The sequence below is a fragment of the Solea senegalensis genome, linkage group LG18 (assembly GCF_019176455.1).
Source record: "Solea senegalensis isolate Sse05_10M linkage group LG18, IFAPA_SoseM_1, whole genome shotgun sequence".
NCBI lineage: Eukaryota > Metazoa > Chordata > Actinopteri > Pleuronectiformes > Soleidae > Solea > Solea senegalensis.
The window spans coordinates 4,141,226-4,161,321 of record NC_058041.1 but is presented as its reverse complement, the minus strand read 5'-3'; the positions used below and the strand labels follow the sequence as shown (position 1 = coordinate 4,161,321).

The 20,096-nt window shown below is 41.0% G+C and overlaps 1 protein-coding gene across 1 annotated transcript in view; it reads right to left on the bottom strand.

Annotated features, from left to right (window-relative positions):
* spata20 (spermatogenesis associated 20) overlaps window positions 1–20,096 on the bottom strand; it is a 43,539-nt gene that overhangs the window by 3,064 nt on the left and 20,379 nt on the right. Inside the window, exons 14-15 of the mRNA XM_044013670.1 lie at window positions 16,478–16,677; window positions 14,338–14,418 (exon numbers count right to left, since the gene is read on the bottom strand). Of these exons, the coding sequence (XP_043869605.1) occupies window positions 14,338–14,418; window positions 16,478–16,677 (281 nt within the window). The remainder of the gene's footprint in view (window positions 1–14,337; window positions 14,419–16,477; window positions 16,678–20,096) is intronic.

Here is a 20,096-nt window from a genome sequence, read left to right as displayed (position 1 = left end):
ACTTGTAGCTGGCACCAAAACAGCATTCATGTGGCGTTATATAAATATAATAGAATAAAATACATTCCAGTCCGGGGAAAACTGACCACAAACCGGAAAAAAACAATTCAAGAACATGTAATTTCATCTTTAATGTGCCATTAAAGTTGTTGAAGTGGTCAGTTGTGAATAACGAGCCCCGCGCTCTCATTCGTCAGAGGTCTCAGTGTGTCCGGAGTTCTCCACTCAGCCACTCATTTGTGCCAGAAGCCATCTTATACTCAAGATTGCGCCACTGTTTATTTCCCTGGTAAATAAAAAGTATTCTCAGGTGATGATGAAGTGACACTGTTTTCTTATCTTATTCGCCACAGTGGTGCTGGAACACCTGTTAAGACACAGCTCAGGGCCAAAGTAACCATATTAGTGATGGATTCATGCACAATGCTGTAGTAACCGTCCAATAAACCAGCACATTTGTTTTTGTTTGTTTTCAGACATGCACCAAACACATCGAAGAGAAGGCCAGTACGGAGTGTGATGGAATGTGGTCATACGGTGTGACGGTTGCTATGGAGACATGAGGAGGAGGACTTCCCCCGCCAGGCTGAACCTTCCCTCTGTGCCTTGACTCTTCTTTCTGCCTGTCAGCTTCACATAGTCCCTTCTCCCCGTGTCCAGACCACATCCAGCCACACAACCACAATTTAAAGGTCACGCTGTAGTCTGCCGATGTCACAACAACACTGTCTGCACACAGCCCAGGGGACACGTGTGTGTGTGTGTGTGTGTGTGTTAGAGTATGAGTGTGATGGAGAAAGACAGCAGCAGAGACAGATAGAAAGATAGATTATGTGCGAATGTATACACAAGTCTGGCGAGGATGAATAAGTGAACGCGGAAAGTGTGGTCTTTGATTCTGTGCACTGCACCGTGTGTGTGTGTGTGTGACGGAGAGAGCAAGCGAGTGTGAGTGTCTCTATGTGTAAAGCCTCTTTCACAGTACAATTAGCACGTATATCTGAGATATTTGAATCCAGGTGAACCTGCAATAAAATTAAATGTGATATCACAACTCTACCAGAGGAAAAAAAAACTACAATTTCACACTTGTTCCTATTTTGTATTTTTTAATATTGTCCCTTTGTTCAAAGTGAACGGTACCTGGATTATTTTTAAATGTTAATGAAGTGAAATAAAACGTAGTGAATGCTGTGCCAAGTTGTGAAAGTTAAATTAGCTAAAATCATTCAGGGCTAATGGCAATGCTAATAAAACTGAAGATGAATGCTTGCTATTGTGTATTTTTTACTGTGGTCCCTCTTTCAAACGCAACCATAAGTGACCAATTTTAAAACACAAATAAAGCGAAATATAATGAAGGACGATTAAATAAAGGAAATGTCTTTTTTGGACGCTTTTCCATGTTGTAAAAAGTAAGGTTAGCTAAAAACACACGTGGCTAATGGCAATGCTAATGAAACTGAAGATGAATGCTTGCTATTTTGCTATCTTTTGCTGTGGTCCCTCTTTCAAGCTAAACCGTGAAGTGACCAACACAAATAACGAGAAATATAGTGAAGGAAGATTAAACAAAATGTCTTTCTTGAGTGCTTTTCCATGTTGTAAAACGTAGAGTAGCTAAAATAATTCACGGCTACCGGCTATGCTGACGACCAGAAGCTGAAAGAGTGAAACGGACGCAGAAGAAATGAGCACTTTGAAAACCCTGGTTTTAACCAGTGTGAAGGAGGATTAGTGTGGACAGTGCACAGTCATCTCCCACAGGGTTAATCCCTTCATATACTGGGCAGCAGTGAAACAAACACACACTATGGCTTACACCCGTTAACTGTCCCTCCACTGACAGCTCCCTCCCACTCAGCCAAACACAGTGTACCTGTGCTGACAGTGACACACACACACACGCACAAGTTTGTGCAGCATTTGTAGTGAGGACCCTCATGGACCTAATTCATTCCTTACCCTAACCCTAATAATCACAACTCAATTCCTAACCCTTTCCCTGACTTAAAACTAATTCTATCCCTAAAACCAGGTCTTAACCCTCGAAAAAACCACCCTTCTATGTCTGGTTTCTAACGCAGCCTCGCCTCACAGGCCGACCTCTGTCAGCGAAGTCGGGTCAAAGCAGCATGACCAACACACACAATCCCGTGAGCCGCTGTCACACCTGAGGAAGAGTGATGACAGTGGCTGTGAATACCGCCGCGCACAACCAAGCATGAGGAGATTTACTTCCTCCATCCCTCTCGCACACACTGCGAGAGTGCACTGACACAGAGGAACCTGCTCCGTCGTCGTCATCATCATCATCAGGACCTGACATGTAGACCTACCGCCCTGAGACAGAAACAGACTTTCACACGTGGATGCTAAAATGGATGGCGGCGCAGCGGGCGCCAGATGAGCCCCGCGCACTTAATCAGCAACCGCTGACACCAGTTTCAACATCGGCTTCATCTTCTCGTCTGAATTTTTTCACCAGTACACAGGGAGGGGGGGGTGAGGGTGAGAAAGACGGAGGGAAAATTAACCTGTCAGTTATTTTCTCCAGGAATCAATTTCTTCCATAAAATGCAAAAATATGCTTCTCCCACACCTCAAACTGAACTACAGATACTCAGTTTACCATCATAGAACAGCAAAAAACGGACTAAATTCATAATACAGCAGCTATAAATAAAAGACATTATTATTTTATTTAAAAAAAGGACACATTCAAACAAACTAATAATAATCAAAACTTTAACTAGGTGTTTATTGACAATTTGATTTATTTTCACAAGCAACCTCCATTAAGTCAGTGGTTCTGGAGGTCACATGATTATTTCACAAATCAAATACATACAAATACAATTAGAAGATAATATTTTATCTTCTTATTATATGTTAACAAAAATTATATGTTTTTAACATTTTAATTAAATATAAATCTAATCTCTGTGAATCTTAATGCAATAGTAGTTCCGTTAATTGTGAATTAGTGAACATTAGTAACCCAAAATGTGAACTGTCCCTAACATGTATTCGATTCAAAATAGAAATGTTGATTTTAAATTCTAACGTTTATCTGGATAAAATGTGGGGTATAATCCAATCCAATCCAACTTCATTTGTAAAGCACACCACAGTGGACCAAAAGTGGTGTAAAGAATAATAAATAAAAGACGTAGAAGGAAGGCCGGGATAACATACATCTAAAAAAAAAACAAGTCAAATAAATTAAAAGACATAAATGGGCATAAAAGTAATAGACAACCACAAACATCAACAACTACAATCTTCCACAGAGAAAGAATAAAACACTCACACATGTTGCAGTTATTGTCAAATTTGTGGAGATTTAAAAATAGTTTGTTGGAAGCCAAACACACACACACACACACCTCATAAAAGCGAATACTTCCCAAACACACACTAACACACTGCGACCTGATTTGGAGTCGGTCGCGATGTCTGTCCTTTGTCACGGCGAACATCAGCTCTCAGCTGCTGACAGCCTCTACTGAACCCTCTCCACTAAATCACCAGCGTCTGCGGCGATAATGTGAGAACGCCTTCATGCCTGAGCAGAATTTACTGCGCCCTGTCTTCAATCAGAGCCGATGACGTACTGTGTCAGCCTATGTTGCGTTTAAGATGAAAGGGAATTCTCGTTTGGTGAAGTCATAAAAGTCACGCCGCGCTGTGAAGATCAAATCTAGACGACGAGTGCGATGGAGGGATAAGTCGCGGATGGAAAAGATTTAGTGTAAATACCACGGCGTCGTGTACAGCGACATACAGGGGCCTCCCAGAAATTCATATTTTTCTTCTTTTTTTTTTTTTTGAACACAATCGGCGAGATAACGCAGCGGAAGTTTGACAAATCCCCGCTGACAAACTGAGTTTGAACTTTGATTTGCTCCCATAAATCTAAACTGTTACAGCTTTGTCTAAAGTGTTTTATTGCATTTCTTAAAAAAACAAACATTTCTTGATGCCATTTTTTACCTGTGAGTTGCTTTTTTTTAATCCTTTCTTTAAAGAAAACACTTTCTATTTCTTTCTTCCTATTAACCCTTCTGTTACCAATCCTGTTGACGATATTTAGAAATGACCCTCATGTGGAGGATAAATTGGTAGAAGGTGGACAGATGGAACAGAAAGCAGAAAAACTTGTCTTCCCCCAGGGTCTTCACTGAAAGACCTAGCTCAGCCAATAGTTTTTTTTTAAAGCTTCACTTTAAGTATAGTCTGTGTTAGAGAATTGCTATTCTAACAGGTTAAATTGCCACGTGCCAATTATTGTAATATTCATGATTACAGGACACTTTAGTTGTCATGTTTTGCCTGTATCGTTGAGCTCTCTTGATCCTGTTTGTGCTTGTCGCTTTGCAAAAAAGAAAATCACTAGTAGGAGTAAATTGTAGTCGCCTGATATCTAATTTAACTAATATTTCGGGCTGTAAGTGACAATTATTAATATTGCGGTAGGACTGTCCAGTCACAGACACGATTCACCAGTGCGTCACACGTCAGTTTATCAGTACCGTTATTCCTAAGCGGTTAAATAACTGCCAGGCATTGAAAGAAAAACTGCAGACGCACTCACTCACTGAACATTTTTTTTGACAATTCTACAGCCATAGAATCAAAATAAGACTTTTTTTTCTCTCCACTGACATCAACTTTTGAGTTTCTCCTCTCTCTATAACATTGTGAAGTTTCTCCCTTGAGATAATGTGTGTTGTGATTTTGGCGCTACACAAATAAGGTTTGATTTGATTAGACTTTAGTCCAGACATTTTCCTGACAATGTCATAATGGCTGTATATGAAAATGCAAATGTCTGCAAAAGTCAGTCTGGGGATTTCCTACAATTTTTTTTCCTGGCAGCTCCTTCGTCAAATTACCGGATAAAGTCCGAGAGTCCAAATGAGAAAACAGCAGAAGAGGCTGCGGATAATTCACTCAGACTGTGTTCTTCACATGAAAGACGTCCGGACGCCATTTGTCTGACATTTTCCAGACTTGTTCATGTCTGAAATCTACTGGATGACAGTAACTACTTCTATAGTTAGTGTATTAAAAACAGGCAGTGTTGTATTGTAACAAAGTACAAATATTCCGTTAGGGTACTTAATTACAAAATTCACATTTCTGTACTTTGTAAATGTGTTGTTTATATTTATAGCAACTTTTACTTTTACTCCACTACATTTCTTCAAACTACCTTTGTGACTCATTACTACCAAATAAAATCAGAAGAAGAAGAAGAGTTGGTATTAAGGTCTGCATTTATATATATATATACATACATACACACACACACACACACACACACACACACACACATATATATATAGACCTTTTCTAGTCTTGATGAGCTGCTTTACACTACAGTTTTCACCCATTCCCACAAAGGGTTAAGTGTCTTGCTCAAGGACACATAGAGACTAGCAGGGCCAGGAATTGAACCCACAACCTTTCAGATGAAAGACAACTCACCCTACCACTGAGCCATCATGACTGAATCCTAATTCCACACTTTTACAAGTAGTTTTGATAATTAAGAACAGTAAATGTCATATACTTTAAGACTTTTACTTCAGTAATATTGTAAAAAAAATGACTTCAACTTCTACCAAAATCATTTTCTGGTAAGATACTAGTACTATTTACTCAAATATCCCTTTTAGGTACTTTATACAAGACTGTATACAGGTGATGTGCTCTGTCCACAAAGTGTTCTGAGAATCAGCCAGGGACAGGTGAACGAGAGCACGGCCAACCGTGGCCAACCGTGGCTGTGACTGATTACAACAACACAGAAAAAACTGATTTCAACCGTGTCAGCTCGAGTGTGCACTACCTAGAGAGCATGTATTCACAGCTTTACCTCGCAGTTACACAGGAAAGTGAAGTCTTTATTGCTTTGTACGTCAACAAAAACAGCAACTTGCAACCAGCACATCTTGTTATTGGCCTATTGCTGCACCATCAAATCAGATGTACGAGTAAAACACACTTACAACAATACAGCCAAACTAACCGGTCCAGCCAGGGTCTCGCTCATGACTGCCTGAATGTGTGAGACTAAAGACTGCTGGACTCCATGAGAGGTGTTTCATTAGCTCTTAGTCAGACAGCAGGTTAGAACATTTCTGCTTTAAAATCAACTCTTCAAAAAAAGGAAAAAAAGGAAAAAAAAACCCTGGGAACCTCAGGCAGGTGTAAAGACACCAAGTCTCATGTCATGTGTGAAAGTATCTGCGACCGGAGCATAAGGGTCATTACATCACACTGGGGGAGGAAGTCATCCGTGCACCAGCCGTCTAAGGTCAAAATTGTATCAAGGACAAAAAAATTACTGCTGTACTGTTATATTTAATCAGTCTTGTATAAAGTACCTAAAAGGGATACTTGAGTAAAAGTGCAAATACCTTGCCAGAAAATGACTCTGGAAGAAGTTGGAAGTCACTTTTTATAATATGACTTGAGTAAAATGACATGTACTGTACTTAAGTATCAAAAGGAATTCCCTGTTATAAAATGTACTTCAGTTTTAGAAGTAAAAGTATGAAAAAAGTGAAATGTTAGGATTGAGCCATGGTAGCTCAGTGGTAGGGTGAGTTGTCTTTCATCTGGAAGATTGTGGGTTCAACTCCTCGCTCTGCTAGTCTATATGTGTCCTTGAGCAAGACACTTAACCCCATGTTGTAGCATACGTATGGGTGAAGTAGTAGTAACAAGTAACAAAGATAGATAGAAGTAAAGGTTGCTATAAATAAGAAGTACAGATGAGTGGATTTTGTACAGCACAGTAATGAAGTATTTGTACTTTGTTACATTACAACACTGTATTTAAGTTGTCAAATAGGAAGCCTGAATAACAGTTAATACTGAGTATATCAATCAGTAAAAAAGTAAAGAATGTATCAATATGTATATATATATATACATATATATATGTATATGTATACTGTATATATGAACATGTATTATCCAAAATGTAATATTGTTTAGTCAATAAAATGTGGCTAATACAAACTATAAGACATTTTATTGTGAAAATACAGGGGCGGCAACTAACTATAATTATTATATTTACAATCTGTCATTGAAATATGTTAATTTATCAGTGAATCAATGAGTTGCTTGGTCCATAAAATGCCAATCTGTAGCACAGTATCAGGCTTGACATGTAATAAAATATGAAATAACATACATAAAAAGTTTAAGTATTCAAAAGCATTAACGCAAAGTAAAGCAGTCGGCCATAAACATGAACAAACTAACAAAATAAAAGTCAAGATTATCACTTTAAGCCTAAAAGGTTTTTTAAATGAGAGGAAAACATTCACAGTCTGTAAAGAGAAGAGAGCAACAGAGTGAGACAAACACGTGGGCATTTCCAACTTCCAGTGTGTGTTTGTTTGTGTGCATACATACAGTATGTGCACACACACACACACACACACACACAGGCCTCTTATCTGCTTAGCGTGGGTTTTATTTACCAGGCTGAGATGTGCATAACCGCACGAGCGTCAAGCACAGACAAGACACAGCCAAAGGCGGGGGGATTATAACTCCACCACCACCATTAAAGCTGTCCACTCTCTACAGGCTGCTGCTGATGCTGAGTGTGCAAACACCTCCCCCATACATCTATGGATGCACTGGCACGTGGAGGACTTAGTGTATAGACTGACAGAAAGATGGAGGGAGGGAGGGAGGAGAAAAAAAACCACACAATACTTCAGATTAACAAATCTAGGAAGAATTGAGTGAGAGGAACATGAGTCAGGACGGGGATGAGTGGTGCTTTAAATTTAACGTACAGCACCGTGCAGCTTTGTTGTTGGTCTTGCTGATGCAACGTTATGATTTTGATGTCACAAATTGTGCGATCTTTGGCATTTCGAATGGAATTATGTGATTAAAAGTTGGTATTTCACACGATTTGGCACACGCATACAATTTTCTGTGAGTTCTTTTTAACTAAAGTAATACTCTGTACTGTATTTAGTTGCTTTTGTATTTCCTTTATTCTTGATTGCAGTGGGTAACGTGGAAAAAAACTGCAAAGAAAATGTCCTATATGTTTACTAAAATATGTAAATTCTTTGGAGTAAGTATATAAAAAAAAAAATTTGGTGTCATGTATTTTGACATGTTATATAGCAGGAAACGCACAGGTGTTTCTGATCATACCTCTGTTCCATGAATGATGCAGCCTGAAAATGTGGGAATGCTATGTGGAATCGGCCATCGTCAAATTGATTATCTGATTATCTTTCCTGCTGTGACCTGACAAAATGTCTGTTATATGCAAATAGTAAACAGAAGGACAAACACAGGTCTGACCGATGACATAAATTAAGGTTCAACACCTGGTTTAGAAGAGACATCTGTCGTTTAAGTGCAAATACTTGAAAATTAAAAAACTCTCTTATCTTAAAGCGGCATATACAATATAACGAGAAATAATCATATGTGGTCATTACATTACTTTTGAAGGAACTAATCTAATGGTCGCCTCAGACTTTTGCACAATATGTCACATACGTCTGTAAAGCACTCTCCTGCAAAAAGGAAGCACCTGAGACCTTTCCCACGGCTGTCAATCAACCTGGGTCCTGCTCTCTCTCCCGACTGTCAGGTCATTACCAGAACAGGAGACTAGATTCTTGATTGCAAACGTGGAGCTCCACACACACACACACTCTCAAGTGAGGAAGGTCAGAAGTCATGGAGTAAGAGCCGGCCCAGCTCTAATCCTCTTCAGAAATGTGTTGTTGCCAGTGCTAGTTAGCCTCTGACTGAGCGCCCTACCTCCTTCCTTCGCTCTCTGCGACTGCCCTCCTCTGTCATGCTGCTAACTCTTCCCCGTGTCTCTCAGGACTTGTTACGGATTCCCAAGTGATTTCCTCAACAGATGCTCTTACAAAAAAGAGGACCCACGCTCTTCTAAAAGTGGTGGTCCTTCCTCCCATGTCTATCCTCCGTTCCACTTCTGCTCTCATCCCTCCTGTCTCAGCAAAGAATGAATAAAATAAAGGGCCAAGAAAAGTGGGGAATAAACAGGAAAACTTACAGTTATCTCGCTACAGGAATTTCTTAAATCCTGTAAAGACCCTTAAGTCCTTCTGCGTCTTTCACTAACACCAGCATCTTGTCATCATGTCCAACACTTTTGCATTTCCCTTTCACACATTCTGTGTCACAGAGATTTACTTTGATCATTTTTGGGGGATAAATGCAACCGAGTTGCTGATGAAAAGGCATTCAGACTGAAAACAATAGGATTTAACCCAAAAATTACACTTGCTGCAGAACAGATGCACCATGGAATGGATGCGCTACACTCCGCTCCGCCAATATAAACTGCTCGTGGCACTTCTTGCACGGAAATACCAGAACAAGATAATGCTCCATTAATATGAATCCCACATAGGACATAAGATTATAGTGATGTTTTTTTAAAGACTGAAATGATGTTTGTGGATGTTCATTTAAAGTGAAAAAAAAGGTCAAATATACACCATAAGTCAAAAAAACAGCTTCATATTTTTGATTTGACCTCATTAACAGCAGCAAGTTTTCAGCCCAAAACTTTTACCTTTAGTTTTTTTTACATTTACCTTCCCAACCGGAATAATGGCACTGTTGAGGATGTTCATATTGGGCATGAAAGAACACAAAGTAAAAGGTGCAAATCAGTGACAAAAACAAACACAGATAAAACACAGCAAAAATTCTCCTTCTTTCCAGAAAAATAGAGGCCGAGAGGCTACTTCTCTGCACCGTTTGTGTCACTTGATTGGCTTTCAAGACGATGCTCAAGTGAATGAGCTGAATCACGCAAATCTTGCATCATTCGCTCTGCGCGGTTTGAGTGACAGAATATTTGCATCTACTCCGTTTGTGGTGTCACTCTGGCAAACAATGTGTAAATGCACTCAAAAAATGTCTCGCATGCTGCGACTGTAACTAGCTGCAGATTTTGCACTGCCACTCCAGTAAAACAGCAGTCAATTATGAGTCAACAGTAGGCAGTGACAGGAAGAATATGAAGAGGAGGTCTTTCTATAGAAATGTGCCTAAAAATTGTTTTGTTCAGCAGCATTTCCCAAAATATCCGGCGGGTAAAGTGACACATTGTGCTTGCAATGTTTCCTGCTAGGGATCTTCCCACATCCGTGACCGTTTCCCTTTCCCTAATACCTTTCATACATCATTTTCACATGAGTGAGAGTAAAAAAAGAGAGCCAAAACACACACACACAGACACACACACACACACAAGGAAGAGGAACAAGCACAGGGAACGTGAAGAGGAGCCTCCACTATCAACAAACCTCCACCCAGCTCTAATTAAGCTATATTTCTGTTTAATAGAAAAATTAACCACAATTTATTGAAGCAATTACAATCAAGTGTGAAGGCTTAGTGCGACTCCGAACGGCAACATGTGCAGCAAAAGCTCTGACACACACACACACACACACACACACAGACAGACAGACAGACACACACACACTCAAGCGGTGGATTTTAACAGTAACTAAATGAAGATCTCTGAACGTGTGTGTGTGTGTTTGGATTAGCACAACCTCATTCAGCACAATTAGAGCCCGCCAGCCTTGATCCAGGAAAACAGGCAGGGAGTAATTGCATTTAAATTAGACATGTTCCCTCTGCTCACACCTGCCTAACGCTGTGCCAACACACACTCACATGCTCAAGCTCATTTTCAGGCACTAAGTTTGAAAAATGACAGAAAACTTTGGCCCTGGTGTTGTCTCAAGTGGGAAGAGATCGTTTTAGAATTGAAAATCGGGAGAGTATTCAAGCACCTGTGATGAGGACTCCAGCAGCTTTTCTCTTGATTCTCTCCCATTTCATCCCACAACGTGATCTCTCTCGACTCTATCACACATTATATTCTTTATCTGATTCATATTCTCCACTAGTGTAAGTGGATTTATTCCAATTAATCGTCTCCATGTTATCCTCCCACTGTCCGTTATCTGTGATTGCTACCAGGAATTAACAGCTAAGTACCTTGGGGCGACTAAAAGAATCTCTCATTGTGTAAAACTTTCCACACTTCACAGGGAAGGTGTAACACCCTCAAAACGCTCAATTTGTCCAAAAGAAAAGAAAGTCTGGACATTTTCCATCAAATTGTCTGGTGAGATGTCCACACTCTCCAAGTCGAACCGAGTGAGCTCATGTGAAAATACAGCAGGAAAATCTCAAAAATAGCTGGAAAATCGGGGGGAAAAAACACAGAGACACAGGCGCAACCCCTTTGCGCCTGAATGTTCCAGACATTTTGTGAACGCAACTGACCCAGCTTTCTTCATAACGTGAATGGCAAACCGCAGACACAGACCACACACAAGTTTTCAGACATTTTCCGAAGTTCATGTCTGAACGTCAACCAAAAAAAAAAAGTTTTCAATATTTTTAAGATTTTTTCCCAAAAACAAACTTGCAAGGTAGAAGTTTGACCGATCAATCGGTTTGGCCAATGAGCTACAAGATGGATTCAAGGAACCTTGCAAAATTCATCACTTAGTCATGCATGCAATCCACCTGCTGCTGCCACCTTGTGGTATTAGTAGATGCACTCCTATTATTTACGTGTAGGCTTGGCAATAGACCTGATGAAACGATGTTTTCTTTTCTTTATTTTCTTTGCTCGAGTGTCTTTGAGCAAACATCGTGTGGCATCTACTCATGTGGGAAAATCATATCATGAAGACTGAGTTTGTGTGTTTAGTGTTGTGCTGGATCAGCACTGCTACTGCTGCCACTAATGACCAGCTGTTTTCTGGACGCACACAGACACACAGCTACACACAGCTACATGCACGTGTCTGCTTCTTATGTTCCATCTCACTCTGCAGCTCAATGAAGGCTAATTAGAGGAAAATCACGATCCGTCTTTTCACTCTCGGAGACCTGTCACAAATGCACTGTATACGTAAACAACAGCAATCTCCAGTCTGACAGAATAAAACTGCTCTATATGTATTTATTTCTTTATGTAAAAAGTGAACTTTAATAGTATACAGTCGTTAGATCCATCTATAAATGTAAGGAACCAGTGTATGCAGTGCCAACTTTGGCAGCGGTTGAAAGAAAGGCAAGAGATACTGGTAGAAATCTCTGAAAGTCTCACAACAATTCCCTTGACAGGGTCCAAACTTGGTAGGTGACTTAGTCGGGGCACCAGAGTGTGCAATGGCCAACTTGAATAAGAGTGTTTGAATAAGAAATGCAAGAGAACTGGTACAGGTACAGCACTGGTTAAATAATAAAGCAACCATATTCTCCGGGGACGCCGACTTTCCTGCTACTTAAGAGTGTACATCTCTTTTTCATTCACCGCCTTATTGGGCCCAGTCGTAAAGACCTCTCTTTCCCTCTCATCACCATCATCTATCTCTCTCTTATCCATCACTTTATGAGGCTTTTCAAACTTCGTCCCTCCTGTGTCCTCACCTCTACCATTACTGCGCTCATTACCCAGACACAGGCCACCACCCTTAGTCGGGCTGATCTCTCATTACTTTGAATGTATGCATAAATTAGCTATTTGGGTTCCGCTAATTAGACTGAAGGGGACACTTTTTTTAAGCATGTCAACCCTGAAATACACAGCGATGCTAAAAAACACAAGACCCCCCCGAGCACCTATTACTCACACCAGCACAATAGTCAAACAAAATCCCATCTGGCTACTTTGAGAGGAACACAGTCCAGTAAGTAACCATATAGATTAGTCAATGTGCTTAATAACAGATCCATCCCTATGATCGCTCAATATGCGCTTCACTGGTATCCGTCTCCATGCAAGGGATGGATTCTGCACTAGCACTGATGTTACCGCAGCCAGCGCTTGACACTGCAAAACTCATCTATATTTCAATAAGGTGCTGTTGAGAACTCGGCAGTGAGCAGTCTCACACAATTCAGAATAACCGAGGTCTACTTTAAATCGTATTCCCCGTCTCTGGGCTCTATAAGGGCAGAAAAGTCCAGAAAAGACAACAACAACAAAAAAAAAGGGAAGAATTTTCAGTGAGAAACTCAGAGGAGAAAAGGATTATTTCAATAAACCATAAAAGGAGATGATAGAAAACGTTGAGGTACTGTATATACTATATAACAACAGTTATATACTACTTGTATTAGTAGTGAGGAATGAGTGAGTTATATCAGGTATCAGTGAGGACGGATAACAGCCAAAACTCAGGTTATTATCAGATTATTAGGAGGAAAACAGTATTGGAACATCTTTAAATTGTTTTCAATAGCTTCCATGTCATGTGATACATATTTATATTGGATTTAGGTGCTTACGTTCTTATATTTCACCTGTACATTATTGATTTTGGTTATTTCATATTAAACTGTGATTTATTGCCCAATGTGTATGCCTCTGCTGACCAACTCTTGTTGTTGTTGAATCGAAAAGGATTTAAACCATAAACACACTCTTTGCTCATTCTTGAGTCTAAATTTTTTTTGTGCTCACTTTGAAAGAATTCCCTCAAGACATTTTTGAGCTATTGCGTTCACAAGAATGGAAAATTTCAAACATAGGGACTAAAAACATGACGCCACTGCTGTTTTTGGTAATGCAGAGAATTGATCTACATGTTAGGGTCTAACGCCCCCAATGAGCGTGGCCATAGATACATGCTGACCATGTTTACAGAGTTTTAAGTCTGACTCGGACTGACAGCTGTCCAATTCATAACCACCAGTCTGTGTCAGGGCTGGAAGGAACACACACACACACACACACACACACACACACACACACACACACACACACACACACACACACACACACACACACACACACACACACACACACACACACACACACACACACACACACACACACAGAGAGAAACTCAGCAACTGCAGAGCCAGTAGACACTTGAAATGATAGGAAAGGGCTTTAAGGTAAACTGAGGAGAGGAGAGGAGAGGAGAGGAGAGGAGGAGAGAGCCCAGACTGACCTTAAACAGAACCACACTCCAACTAGCCAACACTCCAGGCACTGTTCTCGGCCTGTCCCACTCAACATCTGTGTGTCTGTGTGCATGTTTCAAACTGTTACTGTGGAATTGATGCCACTATAAAAGCTCCTGATGTTGGAGCACATCAGTCTGTGTGCGCTGTTTGTTGCAAAAGGGGGGGACCGAGGATTGCTTTGGGGACCAATGACACATTTGTCCTGATGACAAACTTGTCAAAACGATGAATCACGCGTCCAAACAAACACACACACACACACACACACACAGGATCTCAAATACTTACCTTATGTGGTAGGAAGAGGGAGTTGACTGCGGCGAGAAGGCTTGCGGTGTCCGAGGCATCCCTCCGACCGCAGATCACGATCTAAAGCGAACACGAGGGAAAACGAGACGGAGGGGGTGATCGTTAGCGAGATGAAAAGAGTATGAATACAAGAGGGGAGAGGTGACGGTAACAGGAGGGCAGCGGGGGGAGGAAGGGATAGAGTTCAGTGCCGTGTTTGTCGCATTAACAAGGGAGGCAGGTGTTTTCTGCGGGATGACATCGCCTTCCCTCGCCCCCGAGCTTGTTACCCTCGCCCCATCCCCCGCAGGTCATACATGAGAGACAGGCGGCTAACCAGCCCCCGCCTCCTCTCGTCTGGCTCTGCTCCTCCACTGGCTCTCAAGTTCAAAGTTTCCTTAGGGTGACTCAGAGACTTCAGGGTAACTGCTGTGCTTCGCTTGGCTTTGGTGGTTTTCGGGCTTCGTGAGTGTTAATATTTCAATGCGGATGATGTTACTGAGGCCGAGGAGCTCAAGCAGCACTTAAAATGCATGTTGGCTCTCAAAAAACAGGGGGTCCCGGATGTCCTACATCACTTCAAATAAAAATGTATTAACATATTGGCCTGTTCATATCGTCTCAACTTGCAGTTTTTACCAAAGCTGCAGAAAAAAAGAGTAAATAATGACTAATGCAAAATGAATAAAGAGGTTATTTAGCCTTTAAATGATAAATTGTCCTAAAGGGTCTTCATTGTTGATGATAATCTAAAGTTCAACAGTCTTTGTTGTCAGGAGTAAACTTCGACAGAACTGGACCGAAATCAAAACAATTAAATCTTGAGGAAAAAATAAATAAACCTCCGTCTCTAAGACTCTAAGACTCTTCAGCACTTACGTGCATAATGGGACTGAGTCAGCACAGCGAATGTGTGGGGATGTTCATTGTTTCAGCTTCTGTGCATTGTTTTGGTTCACGTCTTGTTGGTAGCTGTATTGTTCTCACACCATTTTAGTCAGGAAAGCAGAAACACTTGTTTCCAGTGGGCGGACGTGGAAATTAGTTCCGGCCAGCGGCCAGGTAAACACGCCCACTCCCTCACTTTGGGGATTAGCTTTAAATGCAAGGGTTTAACAATAATGGTGGCTCTTTTTTTTTTTTACAGACAAACAAACTGTGGTTTTGTTTTATCTTTGAGTATTTGTTACATACACACTGTTGGAGTTGATTGCACCCAACCAAAAAAAACCTGAATACACTGGACTGACTAGGTTTTTTGGAGCATATTCCAAGAGGACATTGCCAGAATTAATCGGACTTGAGTTGTGAAAGAATGGTTCAGGGAGCATGAGACATTTTCACACATGAATTGGCCTGACCTCAGACCAATTCCAGACCTCAACCCCTTTGAGAATCTTTGGGATGTGCAAGAGAACACTGAACACAGCGGTCCATATCATCATCATCATCTTAAACCTTAGATCTTGGTGAAAAAATGTATCCGTGTATCTGTGGGTGTTATCCAAGCAATGCAACAGTGAAAGAATGTCCTATTCAATTTGTTGTTGGACCCCCTTTAGCTTTGACGGAGGGATTTTTAGATTATTGCACATACACTCAATTCAAGTCCCCGTGACTGGGACATCTTTGGTTCCGCTTCAGATTATTTTAATGGCCGACACAGCCAATCCAACACGTCAGCATTACAAACTGAAAAAAAAACTGTTTGCGTGAACTTGATTATAGAACGGGGGAGGGAAACGGTGTACCTCATGATGCGATACGGTACGCGATACATGGCCCACGATACCGATAACATCACGATGCAACGAATCTGTAATGATCAGTATATTGCAAGACAATCAAAAGCGATACAAGTTGAAGTTTGGAATGCAGGATTTCTCTATTTCTTCACAACATAGAGAACAAAGTTTATAAAGTCTATGTATTGAACGTGGATGGAGTGTCTGTTAAGGCAGCTCTCTCCGCTATTATCCCGCTGTAAACTCCCTCTTCTTTTGCCAGGTAACTTCCACCCAAGTTTCCCCTCATTCATTTGGTTTATGGATTATGATACACAGTGTCATAATCCATTTCACCAAATCAATAATTGGCCCACCTCAATTATAGAACACCAATAACTTCATGTGAGCATCACCTGTTTGAGTGTGTAGTGCTGCGCCATGAGAGACCGGACCATTTCGGGCAGGGCTATTGGAATTTTCGTGAGACGTTCGGAGAAAGCCGTCAGCAGTCGTTGGGACTTCTGAAGCCACTCCTCTCTTCCGGTGTAGTGGGACAGACGCAGGAGATTGGACGCCGACACAGAGTTAGCGCTGGGCTCTGCTCCGTCTTGATCTAAAAAGACACACAAACGAAAGAGGATGATGGGTCATTCCGGTACCGATCTTTTATGATTGTTTGCAAAATGAGGCCAAAACAGCTCTGAGATGGTGAGAGACAGAGGATATGAGACCAGTGCTGATGCTCTGCCTGTGGGGCAAACATGTCATCAGCAAATCCTCTAAGCCCTGTCAGCCCTGTCAACTGAGAGGAGGGTCTGCCGGGGTCAGACCTTTTGCTGGGAAAAATCCAACTCATCCTCATCTCTAGCTCGCAGTTCTTTAGCCCACAGTTGGTCTTAAGAACTGCTGATGAGCTATTGTCAAAGTTAGTCAGATATTTTCCACATTTTCACTGCATCCAAAACAAGTAATAGTTATAAATGTGTGTGTTGTATGAGCTTGTGTAAGTACGTGTGTGTCTATATTTCATTGTGTTTGTTCAACAGCCCGGGAACAACAGATGGAAATTAGCTAGTGGTTCAATCTGGTACAAAGTACATTGGAGATTATGGAGATTTATGTATTTTGTTCACTTTCCCTGATACAAATCAATTTCATAAACTAAACGAAAGTAAACTCAAAGGCTAATGCATCTAAGAGCAGTCATCATGCCTCACTTCTATGTATATTACCCTTATTAAGTTGTCAAGATGACTACTAAGCACTGATTTAAAGTGGAAACAGCTTTGATGCTGGTTCTTGGAAAGTAGCTGTGTGTTTTATTCTGTGAATCAATTGTTGGGTAAACGTATTGTGAAATTCTGGACCAATGCCGATGTTTAAAGTGACATATTTGTCTTATACTTGATTCTAATTATGAGATACAAAGAAATCAATGTTCACACTATCTTTGAAGAGTCACGAGATTGTTCTTGCTTTAATTAAAATGTTCCTTTTAGCCTTTTATTCAACTTCTTATTAAAGAGGAATATTTTAGGATGTGAATCTCATCCAGAAACATTAAACAAGCTGGATATCAGCCAATACCAATGTACACTTGCACCGGTTTTCACCAGCTATTTGCTATTGCTGTTGCAGGGAACAAGCCAACTGAACAAAACAAGCCAAAAAAACAGCAACAAAGCTATATATTGCTGCAGAGGTGGGAGACAGTTTCTGTGTGTTCAATTATTAAAGTGAAACAACACCGAATGACAGCACTTCGGTTATCTGCACATTAAAATATTCTTCCCATCGTTGAAAACACACAGACCTAACAGATTGTACGGAATATTCATGGTCTCTCTCTCTCACACAAGCCTTTTACAGTTCCATTTCGAATGAGGAACACGCTGTGCAAAGACCGTAAATCGCCGCCGAGGCCAAACATTTCGGTGAGCATCTTTGTCTGCACGACAGAGGACAGTGGTGATATAAACAATGATAATACAGTGATCTACAGGACGGCTGCATAACTGATATTGTGTGCCTTCTTAAGAGAGTCAATCATGGATGGAAGGGTGGGCACTGTAAGCATAAATGGCTAAAGTCAAGCGCATGAGAACTAGTGGCAGTAATGCAGGGTTCACAGTGTGTTGAGCTGAGAGGAGCAACTAACGAGATGCATTCAGAGACTCCGGTAAATGTCACCACTTCTGCAAACACACACGAGATAAATGCTTGCTGCTGCTGCCACCTTGTGTTAATAGATGCATCAGAAATGATTGTTTTAACCAATGCAGTCAATGATAAAAAAGGAAAATCTGTTAATATTATGCCCAACCCTGAAATCCAGAACTAAATGTGAAGCCGAGAGTCAAAAACACAAGACTTTCTGTAGCAATTCTGTTGTTGAAATGAACAGAAAAGATATGGCTCTTTTTCATTACACAGTTCGAGCACAACTCGGCTCGACTCAACTCATCTTTTGCTTTTCCATTAGCGATAGTACCTGGTAGCCAGTGCTTTTTTTAGTACCTGCTCTGGTGAGGTTCCAAGTGAGCTGAGCCTATACTGAAATGTGACGTCGACAGACTGCCGGACAGAGAGTGTCGTCACTCATGAGTGTGACGTCTGTCACAACAATCAATTGGTTAAAAAGACTTAAAAATCTCAGAAACACGCAAGGAAAAAGCAACCGTGAGCCGAGTCACAACCCGTTCAGGCGTATTTCAGTTCAGTGACAGTGTCGGCAGTTTCGTGCAGCCGTGATATGACAACCCCGGCTATGAAGTCATGGAAAACGCCGTTCCTGATACCAAACCTAGTAGAGTCGAGTCCAGTAGCGCTTGAACTGTACAACAGAAAAGCACCTTGTGCTCTCTCACGCAGCACCTCCTCCCCCAGTACGTGACCGACACAGAATCAAACCTGGAGGTGTGGTGTGATGAGACTAACAGATGACCTCATGACTTCCCCATGTTAAGTGATCCCTCCTCATCTCTTATCAGGCTCTTACAGTGTCCAGTAAGAGCCTGGAGGTGATCTTCTCATGACCTGTGACCTCGCTTCATGTCTGCTGCTCAATATTTCTCTGATGCCTCTACCAGAGTGCGTCCGTGTGTGTGTGAAAGTTTTATCTTTGTGAGGATTATTTTTCATATTTTCAGTATAGTTTTTATGACGCAAGTACACTTTAAGGAAAGAACTAAAATTTTTTTTATTTCATTTTATTTTTATGGTTGAGCTTTAAGACTTGGTTTTAGAATCACAATTAGGTTTAGGGACAAGGGGCGGAAGGTTTATTCACTTAAATTAAAATATTCAGTTCGGAACAATCGGATATTGCTTCTCTGCAAAAAAGTAAAACTTCCACATTAAAATGAAACTCATAAAAACACTTAAAGAGTCTGTTCGAGCCCAAGTTGTCAAACCATCACCTAGAAACTCGGCACTTACTATAATACACGACAAAAACTTTCTATACAGGGACCCACTTTTTGGATTTTGTGTTTTAAGACTCAAAAGGAATTAAGGGAGAACAAAAACATGCAAACACGGTGTAAGGCTCTTTACGCCGCCTATGAAAATACTTCAAAACGACAAGCATGAATGCACGTGAACACCAATGCCTGACTGAACCACAGAAATGATTGCATTTTATCCCAGCTCACTAAAAGCCCCACAGCAATGACCCACACATACACGGTGAGTGAATTTGTCCCCTTTTTCAATCCACATACAGTACTTGTTGGTTCCACAGAAGACCTTGTGCTACAAAAAGACTCACTTAACGGCGCAAAGGACAGACACGTCGCACTAAAACCAACACTTTTGCTTTTATCTGTTTACTGAAATGGCCTCGATCCGATCTGCCCAATGGGAAAAACGTCTGATTTTAACACACGTTGTATATCACTGCAACCTCACACATCAATTTACAAATACATAACAGGAACATGGCAGAGCTCTAAGATGGGAGAGTGACACTGTGCTGGGGTAATTCGTCTTACGGTGACAGGTCCACACTGTTTGGGACGGGCAACCGCACTG